The sequence below is a fragment of the Lottia gigantea genome (genome assembly GCF_000327385.1).
Source record: "Lottia gigantea unplaced genomic scaffold LOTGIsca_8, whole genome shotgun sequence".
Lineage (NCBI taxonomy): Eukaryota > Metazoa > Mollusca > Gastropoda > Lottiidae > Lottia > Lottia gigantea.
In genome coordinates this window covers 4,758,576-4,774,231 of record NW_008710662.1, presented here as the reverse complement: position 1 = coordinate 4,774,231, position 15,656 = coordinate 4,758,576, and the positions used below count along the sequence as shown (strand labels likewise).

Here is a 15,656-nt window from a genome sequence, read left to right as displayed (position 1 = left end):
CAGAAAGGAAAAATAATTCCTTTACTATTTTGTATAGCTATTCAACTTTTTTTTAACTATTCAAGGTTTTTTTTATATTTTTGATAACCTTGCATTCAGTTATCTTCACAATGTCAAGCTATTACAATCTTTGCCTTATAATGTGGCTGCAATAGCCACCTTTATTGTAACACAGAATGTAGTGATTAGATTGGATTATATGCTAGCAAATACAACCAATCAGACCCCTGGACAGAAAGACTGTAAACATAATTGGACATATTCGCCAGCTTATAATTCAATAAAATAACTGCATTTACAAACTTTTGTGACTGTGAAATTTGGCTATTGGAGTCAAGGTATGTTTGTAATAGCTTGCTATTGTGAAGATGGTATCACAGTAGGCAATAGTAATTTAGCGGATATATCCTGTATCAAAATTGTTTGACTTCTTTTGTAAAACTATAAATTACATTTAAAGATGGGTTTCCTTATTTTTTAGTGTCTAATTAAGCAAACTATTAGATTAATTGGTGTTTCTAATGAATTATCATGTATTCTTACATATCATCATGTTCTTATTGCATGAGATTAAGAGTTTTAACCAATCATAAATGTCTATGTATGTACAGTCTGGATAAACAAAAAAAAACTTTGTGACCTTTTTTTAAAAGTCACTCATTGGAATTCTGCAGGTAATTTTCCTCTAATTTAGCTAATAATGAATTAATTATGGACATATGAGACAAACAGGTGTTTTTGCAAGTCATTAGTCATATAACTATTAGCATTTTCATTTTCAGAAATGAAAATAAGGGAACCCATCTTTAAGCTTACATGTGTTGTATCTTGTGAAAAAAATATGCACATACCACTAATAAATCTTGTACATATCAATAAATCTGTATTATCACATTCACATGCCCAATAATGTTGTACAATATAAGGTGAAATAAATTTTCTTATTTGTTTGTACACACTCAACTGTTGATGATAATCATTTAAATTGGTCTGCAATAAAAATATAATCAGTCAAATATTAAAAATATCATATATTGACAATATTGAGTCTCTCATGATTATAATATTGCCTTGAAATAGTACTGCAAAAACTATAACAATCCTTCCAAAATTACAAATTGTTTTCATGTCTTATATCAAGTAGTTGCCAAGCAAGATACACCCACTTTCCTCATACATTTTCAGTATATCAAGGGCGGTCACCAATCTGTGTCAAATCATACCAGAAATCTAATTTGTGCAAGATATTGTTGATTTAAGCAAACACACATTATAATAAAATTCTGACATAAACTGTCACTGTTCATCTAAAGATTATCACATTCAAACTTGTCCAAGATCTCATTACTATAACTGATCAAACCAAATTTCATTTAAATTGGATGAAAACTGTAGTCTGTATTGTTTTCACAAACAAATTTTGACGTGTTTTTCATAAGTCAAGGGCAATAACTCAAAACTGTTCATTGAAAGATAGCTAAATTCAAATTTGTCCAAGCTCTTATCATTATAAATATTCACACCAAATTTCATTTAAATTGGATGAAAACTGTAGTCTCTATTGTGTTCACAACCAAATTTTGACGAGTTTTTCATAAGACAAGGGCAATAACTCAAAACCCATTCATCGAAAGATCGTCAATTTCGAACATGTCCAAGATCTCATTACTATAAATGATCACACCAAATTTCATTCAAATCAGATAAAAACTGTTGTCTCTATTGCATTTACAAACCAAATGTGGATGGACGGACAGGGGCAACAATAATATACGACCACATTATAATGTGTAATAAATAATAAAAACTTGACATCAAATACCATCCTTTAATACCCAACGTTTCGTCAAAAAAGTTTTGACTTCATCAGGGGAAGAAAAAACCTACAAATGTTTGTTTCTTCCCCTGATGAAGTCAAAACTTTTTTGACGAAATGTTGGGTATTAAAGGATGGTATTTGATGTCAAGTTTTTATTATTTATTACACCAAGTTCAGTATACATCAAATGAATCACTGTACTACTAGTGGTATTGGTGATCCCATCAAAAAGTCTTCTGTGATTCGTTATTGCTGCCTGTTTTTTCTTTTTGGAATCACCACATTATGATGTGCGCATATAAAAAGTCTTTGTTATATTACCTTTTTGATCACCAATCTCGTGTCTGTCTTCCTCAAGCTTTCAGCAATAATAACATTTTTCTTTTTATTTAAAGCCATTAATGATAACCAATCTATGCCTTCTTTATAACCATACTTGTATCCTGCACAAATCTGAAGAATACAATAAACTGTATTGTCTCTAATGCTAGGTTTCCACGATAATGTTATCAGATGTAATCAGTTGCGCTTTGATTTAAAATTGTTTAGATTATGAGATCTTTTCACAACCAATATGTATATTATGTTCTTCGCCAAATCCTTATCAAATTCACTTATGTATATTGTATTCCATATCTATGTTTGGAATGAAGTTAATGCCCCCACCTGAGTATATTCTGTCAACTCTTTACAGCCTGTTAATGTACTTTCATAATCACTTAATACAGTAACAGCATGTTTTATACTCCATTCTTTCCTACAATAAATTAAATCTATGTTTTAAATTGAGTATTTATTTATTTTGGAATGGTTTTTAACTTCCAAAAATGTAGGTTTTTTTAACGAAAAATCCCTCAAATTTCAAACCTTTACATCTGAGATCAAAATGTGGAGCTGGTCCTGTGACTATCAATTAAAGGAGCAGTATACCTAATGAGCACTAATCTAATCTTAATCTTACTAAAACAGTACTGCCCAGTAACTATCAAGAAAACACTTACACTGTATTGAGAACATTACAGCATATCACTTGCTCAGTAACTATCAAGAAAACACTTACACAGTATTGAGAACATTACTGCATATCACTTGCTCAGTAACTATCAAGAAAACATTTACACTGTATTGAGAACATTACAGCATATCACATGCCCAGTAACTATCAAGAAAACACATACACAGTATTGAGAACATTACTGCATATCACTTGCTCAGTAACTATCAAGAAAACACTTACACAGTATAGAGATCATTACAGCATATCACTTGCTTAGTGACTATCAATAAACACTTACACAGTATGGAGAACATTACAGCATATCACTTGCTTAGTGACTATCAATAAACACTTACACAGTATTGAGAACATTACACCATCTCACTTGCTAAGTAACTATCAAGAAAACACTTACCACTGTATTGAGAACATTACACCATATCACATACCCAGTAACTATCAAGAAAACACTTACACAGTATTGAGAACATTACTGCATATCACTTGCTCAGTAACTATCAAGAAAACACTTACACAGTACAGAGAACATTACAGCATATCACTTGCTTAGTGACTATCAATAAACACTTACACAGTATTGAGATCATAACAGCATATCATTTGCCTAGTGACTATCAATAAAATACTTACACAGTATTAAGAACATAACAGTATATTACTTGCCTAGTGACTATCAAGAAAACGCTTACACAGTATTAAGAACATAACAACATATTACTTGCCCAGTAACTATCAATAAAACACTTACACAGTACTGAGAACATTACTGCATATCACTTGCCCAGTAACTATCAAGAAAACACTTACACAGTATTGAGAGCATAACTTCATATCACTTTCTTAGTGACTATAAAGAAAAACCTTACACAGTATTGAGAACATAACTGCATATCACTTGCTTAGTGACTATCAATAAACACTTACACAGTATTGAGAACATAACAGCATATCATTTGCCTAGTAACTATCAAGAAAACGCTTACACAGTATTGAGAACATAACAGCATATCACTTGCCCAGTACTATCAATAAAATACTTACACAGTATTGAGAACATTACATCATATCAATTGCCCAGTGTCTATCAATAAAATACCTCCACAGTATTGAGAACATTACAACATATTACTTGCCCAGTGTCTATCAATAAAATACTTACACAGTATTGAGAACATTACACCATGTTACTTGCCCAGTAACTATCAATAAAATACTTACACAAAATTGAGAACATTACACCATGTTACTTGCCCAGTGACTATCAATAAAATGCTTACATAGTATTATACTTACACAGTATTGAGAACATTTCACCGTGTTACTTGCCCAGTAACTATCAATAAAATACTTACACAGTATTGAGAACATAACAGCATATTACTTGCATAGTAACTATCAAGAAAACGCTTACACAGTATTGAGAACATTACACCATATCACTTGCCCAGTGTCTATCAATAAAATACTTACACAGGATTGAGAACATTACACCATGTTACTTGCCCAGTAACTATCAATAAAATACTTACACAAAATTGAGAACATTACACCATGTTACTTGCCCAGTGACTATCAATAAAATACTTACACAGTATTAAGAACATAACAACATATTACTTGCCCAGTAACTATCAATAAAACACTTACACAGTATTGAGAACATTACTGCATATCACTTGCTTAGTGACTATCAATAAAATGCTTACACAGTATTATACTTACACAGTATTGAAAACATAACAACATATTACTTGCTCAATAACTATCAATAAAATACTTACACAGTATTGAGAACATTACACCATGGAACAGGACAGATATCTTGTTTACATTGTAGACTATGTTTTGTTAAAGCATGTAATATCTGACATGTAAATATTGAAGTTGGTATAAGCTGATTGTCAATACATGATCTTAACTCTTCTATAGCACTTTGTATCTAAACAATATAGGACATAATAATACAAATGATAAGGCAATCAATAGGAATAATACAAAAAATAAATAATTTATAATCAATGAAGGACATAATAAATAATATATAATATAAACACTAAATAGAGCAAAAAACAGCCTCTTTGGGTTTTGCTATACCACAATTTGACACTGTCGTACCGTACATGACTGCAGTAAAAGTCTTGTAAGATTACAATGGAGGAAGATAGTACCAACAGTATTCAATTAATGTGTAACATGTAATTAACATATGTATTGCGTATAAATAAGATAACACATGCCTGTAATGATAGAGCTTACCTCATTACAGGTTTTGTCACAACATAAAGTCTTATTATAACAATTACAATATTTCTCTATAGTGTCTGGTAAGCTAGGGTCATGTAAATATTCTCTTTTATCAATCATATCCAATGACTTAGGCTGAAATATCTAGATGGTACAGTTATTACACTTAAAAACACATAAGATATTTCTACATGTATTGTGCTGACTTTTTTTTAGCCTAAGCCTCTCTGAAAAATTTATAAAATTTGCTATTTCAAGGAAGAGAAATGCCAATGAATGTTCGTTAGGCTGCGTTAGTACTATTAGGGCCTACTTTCAGCATACTTGATAACAAACTTTTTTCATACTGAATATACATTATTTCAAATAATTAAAAACATTACCTGTGGTAAGGCTGGTATATGCAGATCATTATTACGCTTTGAACAGGTATTAACATTATCTGCAAATAAAATTACAATTTTCACCTGAATTATTTCTGTGCTTTAAATAAACTGTTGATTTGAAATGTTCTTTGAGATGATCAATGATCATCATAGGGAAATTAAAATAACTATGAAAATCTTACCATGAGGAGATGGTGTTGTACTTTCAGAAAATGAGAAGATCTTTTCAACTGAGACTTTATTTGACAGCATCTGTCTCTCAAATTCTCCATGATAAAGCTCCTTTTTTAACTTCCCTTCTTCTCTCCTATTATCTAGTACAGATGGCTGATTTAATTTATTTTCAGTAACAGATTCATTCTTCTCTTCTGTTAACTTGTCATAACAAAACTGTGATAAAGGAGACACAGATTCTGTTGATTGAGGTGTTCGGGAAGTTGGTGCTAAACCAGTATCATAGCTTTTGAGTTGGTTGAAAATCTCTTCATTGATATATACACTTCCATTACTTGTACTATTGAAAACAAACAGACTTATAGTTGGTATGCCATCAGAGATTGGTTTAGTTGAAACTTCATTATTACCAGTCAATGGCAGACCCTTGTCAACACTTTGGGTTATGACATCTTGACTCTTCTCACTACTAGTTACAACATCTACACTATAATCAGATTCATTCGAGCCGCCTGTCCAATATCCACATGATGATGATTTCTTCCTACGTAGTTGCTGCCTTAGTTCTTTTCCATGGTCAGAAATATTTTTGTGAGATTCGTCAACAAATGAAACAGACTTTGGTCTTGGTTTATATACAGGTCCTTCGATTTCAAGTTTCTTCTCTTCCTTTAGGTCACCTTGACACAGAATGTCTGGAGAGGAAGGGAATTCATAAAAAACAGGACTGGTACTAGGAACAACATCCGGTAAACTTAAACTACGCTGAACAACTAGTCGCTTTCTAGCTTTTTTATCATTGGCTTCCTCTATTGAAAATATGTCTCTGGACTTTGAAAATCTTTTCCGTTTATGCTCCACAATATCAAAAACATTGGAAGTCGAAACAGGTCTTCTTTGAACATAAGCCTCATCAGATGTGGTATATTGTTGTGCAAAACCCTCCATAATGTTTACATTTTGTTATGCAAACCATAAGAATGTTGAACAATAAATGCTGAAATAACAATCTCCATTCATTCCTAAAATAAAAAAAATTTGAAGAATAACTACGGGTATTTGTTTATTTATGATATTCAAGATAGCCAAAAGTTATATGTCCAGTAGAGTGAGTATGAGACATTGCATGCTCAATTATTTTGTGGATTGGAGAATATGACAAAACGTAGCAATATTTATTTATAAGGGCTGATATATAGTCAACAGAGGTTGTCTGATTATAATGGGAATGCAGACTTTATGGATGGACAGACAAAATTCTCCCCCACACTGCACTCAGATGTGAAACCTACAAATTCATTTGAACATTTCTTCATCAAAAGGAAATCATTTTGTTAAAAGATGATGAGAGTTAAGGCCCAATTTCAGTGTGGCTGTTTTTCTGATCAGAGCAGGGTTTTATAACTGATAAAAACTTAATGATAATTGGGAACTTAACTCTGTACTCCAGTGTCTTAGCCTTGAGACTTTATAACTAATTGCAAAACATATTTCACACCACAAACAAAAATGGCTGAATATTCATTTTAAATAATGATATCATCAATAACAATAGGCCTATAATTATAAAGTTCAGATCTAAAATAATTCATCATCTTAAATGTCTGACAATAGTTTTACCAACCCTGTTACTGTCAGACAGCATCAGCTCTCACTGTCAATCATTCTCATAGCACAAGCAGCTCAGATGAAGTGTGGTTGTTGTGGTTAATAACTTCCTTATTAAAACTAAATGGTGTCATCAGCATCAATTCACCTAGATTTCAATCAACTTCACACAGGGTTCGAAGCTAGAGACAAAAATTCCATAAAAAGAAATGACTCATTCGACTTCGAAATGTTACTTTTCTCTACCTTGTATTTAACTTTCAATTCAGTAGCATCAAGACATGTAGGTTGGGCTATTGGATTGGTACTTACCCATGAAATAGGCTATCATAATATCTTGTCACACAAGTCTTGTGCCGTGGTCAAGTATACACGAATGTCATTGCCCTCCAAGCATATTTTTTCTTATATCTGTGTCGGAAACTTAACTTGCCATGGTTAATCTATCTTCTGTAATATTCTTGAATATCGATAGTATTTCTTGGAATTGTAATAGGGGAGATAATGGGATAGTCATGCTTATTAATATTATTTTATAGTGTAGTAGTGGGTGACTGAGTTGGCCATTCTATGCGCAGTCAATATTTCACTTCAAGTGGCTAATGCTCTGCAGTTCATGAAAAGTTATCCACAGCAGTAAAGTGCAAGGTAAGGCCAAGGGTTTATTACAATGCAATATTAACTTCAACTTCAATAGAACAATCATTGTACTCCTAGGTACTGGTTACGTTTTAGTCGTAGTGAAAAGTTATTATTGGTTACCTATTGATAAAGGGAGCCTACTCTGCAATGTATCTCTTTGTCCAATGAAATTTGCTGGTTAAATGTAAACGCGGATTTACAAAATAATTTTTTGTTTACAAGAATAATTTAAACTTACTTTATCTTGTGCAAAAAATATCAATGTAAGAACTAAACGGCCTTCATACCCACTTCAAATGCTAATCCTGTTTTCCGTTATGTATTGTAATAGGCTTAAATCTACCATTTTTTTGGAATACAAAAATTTGAGAGTCAACAGAGAGTTAAACATCTTCTGTCTGAGTTTACATTGCATTAAGCTCTGAATTACTTCTCTCATTTTATAAATATTCAAAATGAAATTTTCAATCGTACGCCATTTGTCATAGAATGCCTTCGGATCCATAGAATATGAGGTTCAGTGATTTTACATTTAAAAAAGAAATACTTCTGTCCCAGGAAATCCATGTGAAAATGACCCACTTTCCAATTTCCCTCTGTAAAATCATTTTTATGATTACAGTCAAGTAACCTAATTTCGTGCTAACCTATTTTTCGTGCATTTCCGGAAATGATTAATAATTTACATGTGCAACCTCGCATGACCTCCGCATTTCATTGCTTGTTTTGATAAACATGGGTTTTCTGTACAATATCAGCCAAATTTTTCACCATTTTTTATCAGTCAAATTTCCTCATAATCCCAAGTGGTAATTGGAATTCCATGTGTCATCTGCTAGAATGTAGTACAACGAATGAAGTCACGTGATTAACTAGCGGATTCCGTGTCAGCAGACAATTTCAATGGAACACAAAGTAGGCCATATTCTTATGTTGTTTCAGTGACTTTTAGCAATAAATCATGCTATGTATCTTGATTTATCACCTGGTATCCATACAACGTGTTTTTCTAGACATATTTATAGATCAAACATTGTACACGAAAATAGGTGATGCATTCTGCCGCCGTCGTCGAGTTGGTTGCTCATGAAATATGGGTCAAAGTGAAGGATTCATTAAGAAAATCGAAAGAAACCAATTTTAATTATTTTGTAGAATATTCGAGGAAACATCGTTTTTTTAACTGTGACGAAATGCGGTGTTGATTCGTTATATCCACGAAAATAGGTTACACCACTGTATATTTTTTTCCGTGGTTATCATTTTCATCAACCCAAAGACAATCTAAGACTCTCACTAGTATTTTATAGTTGGTATTTCAATTCATAGGAAAATGATAGTCAAATTTCAATTCAGAAAACTGTGTAGTCAGAGAGTAGTGTAATCATTTTGAGTTCAGCTAAATGTCTGAAGTCAGAAGTATGAAGTATCGACTCAGGACTATTGTCATCTTCTAACTCAAAATGTTTCAATACTTTTAAGCAAAATTTGAAAAAGTTGGATCAAAACAAAAGTCTTTAAGCTTATGCTTAAACTACACGCTGTTAAGGGCCATTATTGACTTGTTTACCAAACAAGGTTTGAATTAATATTGTCTGTAATTCTTACTCGTGCACTCAGGCAGAGTCTCAGTCCCACTGCTTGCAAACGTAAATGACCAACATATTGTCCATCAAGTTAATCAATCAAACTTAATGAGTCTCACAAGCTTTTCACTCTTAATGGACCAAGAATTGAATTCTTTCTCTCATGCCAAAGACTATTATATTCAAACACAAATACACACAAATTTCAATCACATACCATTGCTTTAAAATGTCTTCATGCAAGATTTGATGATTTTACATTTGAAATAGATGCACCTTTTCAAATATTTTCATTGAAAAAATTTGCATTGAATTGACTAATGATCAATGGGCAAATCACACCGAAACGTTGCAGAAAACTTTAACCAGTGATTGTTGTTCCATAAAGCTGTGTCTATATATGACTCGTGTTTTGTTTTGTGTTTTAATAAATATTCAATATATATTTATACGTATTAATAAAGCTAATAAGCTTAATAATTAATTACTTCTGATTTATTCTGTCAGTTTTCAGTAGCAGTTGATACTTTCTATCTATGTACTATTTGGTTAAATAAGCTTATAGATTAATAACAAACACTTTACAACATTCTAGATAAAAGTAATACCAGTTATCAGTACCAGTAGAAGAATTCTATTATTTTTAACAGTACACATAGATATGTGAAAGAATGTCATCTTTGGCAGCTCTGAAGGAAAAGCTGGCGAAAAAATCAACTAGAAATCTTTCAGATAATGATCTAAGTAATCAAGATGTGATAGGTAACTTTGATATATTAAATTGTAGAATGAAAACGGTTTCCAGATAATTATTTACTTTTGCAAGGAATGTGTCATTTATAGGTCAAAGTTTGATTTCTACTTGCCATCTTCACATATCAAGATATTACAAACTTAAATTTGACATTGTAAATTTGATAATTTTGTTTCATTTTATATGTTTTTCATGATTGTATGTGCCAAACTTCTATTACATGAAATCTATAAGATATTAACCTTTAAGCTTGTTTCCTTTGACCTGTGTTAGTTTTGAAGTTGACATTGAATTTATCAAATTGTTTATGATTTATTTAGATCAAGAAAACTGGGAGAAGCGTCTACAAGAAGATGGTTTAAAGCCTGATGTATGGTTAGAATACATAAAGGAGTTGAACCAGAAAAGCTATTCCAATGAATTTACTAAATATGATAAATTATGCAATACTTATGAACATGCATTCAAGGTATATGTCATATCTTATATAATGCAGTCTCGTGTTCTTTCTTGTTTTCTTTTACGCATGCCATCCTTGAACTGATGAAATTGTGTCTTATGTCCTGGGTCATTCAAATGCTCTGGTGATTTGGATTTCTGGGATACTCATTGTCAGTCTACCAGTGTTTTTGTTAGTAATTAGCATAGAGAACAAGCATGATATGAGTCACAGAACACAAATTATGGGATATTTTTTTGTATCATGAACGGTGCTTGAAGTAAAGATTTTATTAATTGTGGGACTTTGCTACTGCAATGTCGAAATGTCAATTCTTTTTTTTTTTTTTTTTTCCATTTTTACACACCTTCCTGAGCTTAGACTACAATAGTTGCAGTAACCATTCAACATTCACGAACCTTAGATATAGGCGACGATCTGCATAAATATATCTTGGATCTTTTTTGCAAAACCGGAAGTGCCACAGTTCAATATGTGCAAGAATAGATAATCGGCTCTAGAAGTTGTATTTTTCGGTCGATTTTCTTTGGGTTTGCATTTTTGGAATCTACTGTTAAAATCTGAAAGAATAGCAGTTTCAAAATTTCAAAATTCGAAAATTTGTCGCAGACATTTTTTTTGCCAAATTTTGCTCTTTTTTTCATTTTTTTGGCTCTTTGTCTGATTAATCTGAAAAAAATTGAGCAAAGACAGTTTAAGAATGTAAACAAAATGGTACAGTCAAATTTTCAATTTCACTTCCAGTTTAAACAGGAAAACGATGTTCACTTCCGGTTGAATATCTTCCGGTGTAATTTGTATAGGACAAAAAATTTTATGCTGATAGGTAGACAAAGTTATGACAAAAAAACGAAGAAAAAAAAATCCGGAACAGACGTGCAACTTTGGCCGCCATTTTGATTTTTCTGAAATGATTAGATTTTTATTCAGACATAATGGCTCATCCGATTTAAATGATTTTGGTGTCAAATGAAAGAAGATAAAAAAAAAAATGACATTAGGAAGCCGTTTTTCGATTCTCAATTTTGCTTTTTTGCAACATCCGGTTGAATTTTTTCAAAGTTTGAAGGGTCATATCTCGTGATCTTGAACTCTGATGACCTGACCTTCATACGGTCAAAGGTCATTGACCTTAACTATCAGTTAATACTTTGACATTTGACCTCCGACATATACTTCCGGTTTTATAGCTGTCCGAAAACAGCCAAATTCGCAACTTTGGACTGCTCTAGCACGTAACCTAATTAACCTAGAGGATTAATTTTTCATGCTCTTTCAAGTGATTTATAACAATCGTTTTTAAAAGCAAAATTGAAATTCGTGAATTTTTCAAATTTGAGTTTTTTTTTTACAATATTTCTGTTTCTTTGAGCTTGGTATGTATATATCTTTTGACCTATTTTATGTAGAACATTGAAACTTGGAACACAACAAGACAATATGAATATAAATTGCCCTATGACAAAAAAGTTGAGGTGCGCGTGGCACATCCGGGTTGAATTACTAATTGTTTACATTTTGGGAAAGGGGCATAACTCGCATAGGATACATTTGTTCAAAAAGGAATTTTGCACACAATTACCTCATTATTTTGGCCAGTTTGTGTTAATAGGTCAATTGTTTCAGCTTTATAGTTCCAAAAAAGGAACGGGTTTTGACATTTTCAATTTTCTATTTTGACCTTTATTGACTCTTGTTGACCTATATCTTTTGACCTGTATGATGTAGAAGCTTTAAATTTGGAACACAACATAACATTCAGAATATCAATTAACCTATGCAAAAGAAATTGAGGTGGGCGTAGCACATCCGGGTTAAATTACTCATTATTGACAATTTTGACAAGGGACATAACTCGCAACGTATACATTTGTTCAAAATGGAACTTTGCATACAATTACTTCATCCGTTGAGCCACGTTGTCTTAGAAGTTCGATTGTTTCAGCTTTATAGTTCAAAAAAAGGAACAGGTTTTGAAAATTCAAAATTTTCAATTTTTAACCTTGACCTTTTTTGACCCTGATTTTTGTAGGATCAAAGGTCATTCACATTGGCTATCTATTTATACTTTTATATTTGCTGTCCTATCTCAACTTCCGGTTTTATAGCCGTATATATTTAAAAATTTTGATAACTTGTATCTTGTAACCTTGACCTTTGTTGACCGACTCCCTTTCAATGTCAAATGTCATTGACCTTGGCTATCTTCTGATACTTTCATTTGTGAGGTCTGTCTACTTCCGTTATAACAATCTTCCAAAGAATTCTTTTCAACTTTAGACTGCTCTTGCTCGTAGAAGGTTGATTTTTTTCAGAGTCTTTTGCATTTTGCTACATTTGCAAAGTCTCACTCTGTGCCACGTGTGGCTCTAGTATTGTTTTGAAGTAGTTATTTATTAATTTATTGTTAATATGAATGACATTGTTTTGTACTATTACAGTTGATTTCTTCTGACACCAATAAGAAAAATGGTTCATACGCTCGACTCTGGTTGAATTATGCCAGATTAAAAGGGTATTACATCTTTTTAACGTCATCAGTCGAATAACACAAATATTGTTTTAAAATTACTCACATCAAAATTAATTTTGATTGATTTGAAAATTAACTATCTAATACTTTCAAATGACTTATTGAACTTGATGGAACCATTATTAAGAATTCTGAGGGAATGGATGAGAATTTCAATAAATGTTCACTTGAGCTAAGCATGTTATATTTGCACAGTGGATGAGATTTATTCAAGTTATTTTGAAAATCATGTTTTCATTATTTCTATTATATCATTTAGTGAATTTAATCCAGAAGAAGCTGAAAGTATTCTAGATAGTGCTAAGTGTTTTGTTAGACGATTTGCTGTTGTCCATGTAGCTTGTGCTGAATTTGAAGTCAAACAAGGTTTGTGAATTGCTTAACTTTAAGATCTAGCTTAAATCTGCAAATTGTTTTACATAAATAATAGTTGAAAATGGTTTATCTCATTTTAGTAAGTGGTAATTATACTGTGTCTTAATGTCAAAATGTTTTACATATATATATACACCAGAGGCCAAAGTTTCTGGTACCATTTGATGTCACATGATATTCACATCATACGCTTTGAGTCATAACACTTGGAGAAGTTAGACTTTATGGTATATGATGTTTTATTTCATTCACACTCAGTGTTCATAAATGTTCTGTGTTAAAAACAATGTGTTCGAAAGCTTGAGCTGAACTATCCTCAGATCTTGTCATATTATTCAATTATAAAATAGTAATTTTGAAGGTAGTTTGAATATTTTTTGTAGGAAATGAAAATAAAGCTAAAAGATTATTACACAAAGCAACATTATATGATGCTAAACCTAAAGAGTTGATTAATACAGCATTAATTAATCTACAGAATGGGTTAATTACTCTATTAGATGATGAGGAGAGAGAGAGTGGTTTCTCACCAGGTATTAATTTCAATTATTTATTATCTGTTATAATAACATCTGTTCATTTTTAAGGATCAGATTTTAAAAAAATTCATTTAAATTAAGCGAATTAAAAGTGAAATTAAAACAGTGGTTGATGTTTAAAGTTCTGCATGAAAATATAAAGAGTTCAGACACAGTTAATAATTGAATGTCCCTGTTCAGATGCAATATATATAAAGCTATCACTGAATTAAGCTTTCAAAAAAAATCTCACTAATCTTCAAAATAAAATCTTAACAATCAATTTATTATTTTGACAGTGTTTTGTGATGAAGAACATTCATTGGATGAAAAAAATGCTAATAGTCAATCACAGTCAATGTAAGTACAGCAATAACACCAAAATGATACACAATCTCAATATGGCTGCACACGATTAAAACATTTTCTGTATAGGACTGTTAATACTCACACTGGAGAGTTTGTTTAACTAAATCTATCCGACACGTTCTGGTACCTCTGTTATTATATTTTGGTACTGAGGTGATCAAGTATACTGCAATTCAGATTTTCATGATTACCATGATATAATGTTAATAATAATGATTTATATTATAGGGATATCAAGACTGAAGAATTCAATACAGCACCATTAGCTAGACCTGTATCTATAGCTGATTCTTCTCTACTATCTAGTACATGCAAACCCTCTATTAGACATTATAAAAGTACACCAGAATGTCGTAATAAATCATTTTCTTTGAATCCATTTTCAGCAAACAAATTCAATAGGTATGAATAAATAAAATTAAGTGGAGGTCCACATCGTACTTTTTAGACTTATGATGATGATTTGCAAACCCATGCAGTATGCAATGAGTGAAACATTGTCTTCATAACGATTAGTACAATACAGCAGTTCATTATTTCCTAAATTTTATGCTTTAGTTTTGTTGCCTATATCATATATCAAATGAATACTGAATCCAGACTGACATTAAGTATGGTTGAGATTTAAATCACTAAAGTTTAGTTTGATGGAACCTTGTCTACCTTGATATTAAAGATATTTTTGTTTTCAAATTTTAGATTGAGTTCGTCAAATAAAATGAAAGTTGGACCACCAATGAGAGTGAAATTAAATCTACAATCTACAGATACTATTGGTTTAGAAGAAACATTAGAAGATAGCACTATAAACAGTTTTAAACCACTAGATTCCTTTCATAGAACAAACGGTATACTAACAACAGATTGTTGTTAATTATCTGTGCATTACATCTCTGAAATACTGGCTTGGGAATCAGAATTTTTCTTACCTGGAGGAAGAATCAAATCTATTGAACCTCATTGCCTAGCAGACGACAATCCTACGTGTTGTGTACTACTGAATAACAAAAGATTGATGTAGTTACTGAAAGATATTTTTTTGTATTTCAGAAACATTTGGTGCTCATTCCTCTGGCTATGTATCTTCAACTACCAATGATTTAACTGAACAAAGTGATATAAGTGACAATCAGAATAAACTGACTGAAGAATTAGGTCAACCCTCCAGTC

General features: G+C 31.6%; 1 protein-coding gene across 1 annotated transcript; it reads right to left on the bottom strand.

The window, feature by feature from the left end:
* Positions 1–5,649: 5,649 nt before the first annotated feature.
* On the bottom strand, positions 5,650–7,748 carry LOTGIDRAFT_229715 (hypothetical protein; the record flags this gene model as incomplete). Its single annotated transcript, XM_009067147.1, has 3 exons — positions 7,562–7,748; positions 7,079–7,198; positions 5,650–6,663 (listed from the first exon to the last, which is right to left on the bottom strand). A coding segment is annotated over exon 3 (939 nt), but the record flags the coding sequence as incomplete, so codon positions are not given.
* Between the last annotated feature and the right edge of the window lie 7,908 nt (positions 7,749–15,656).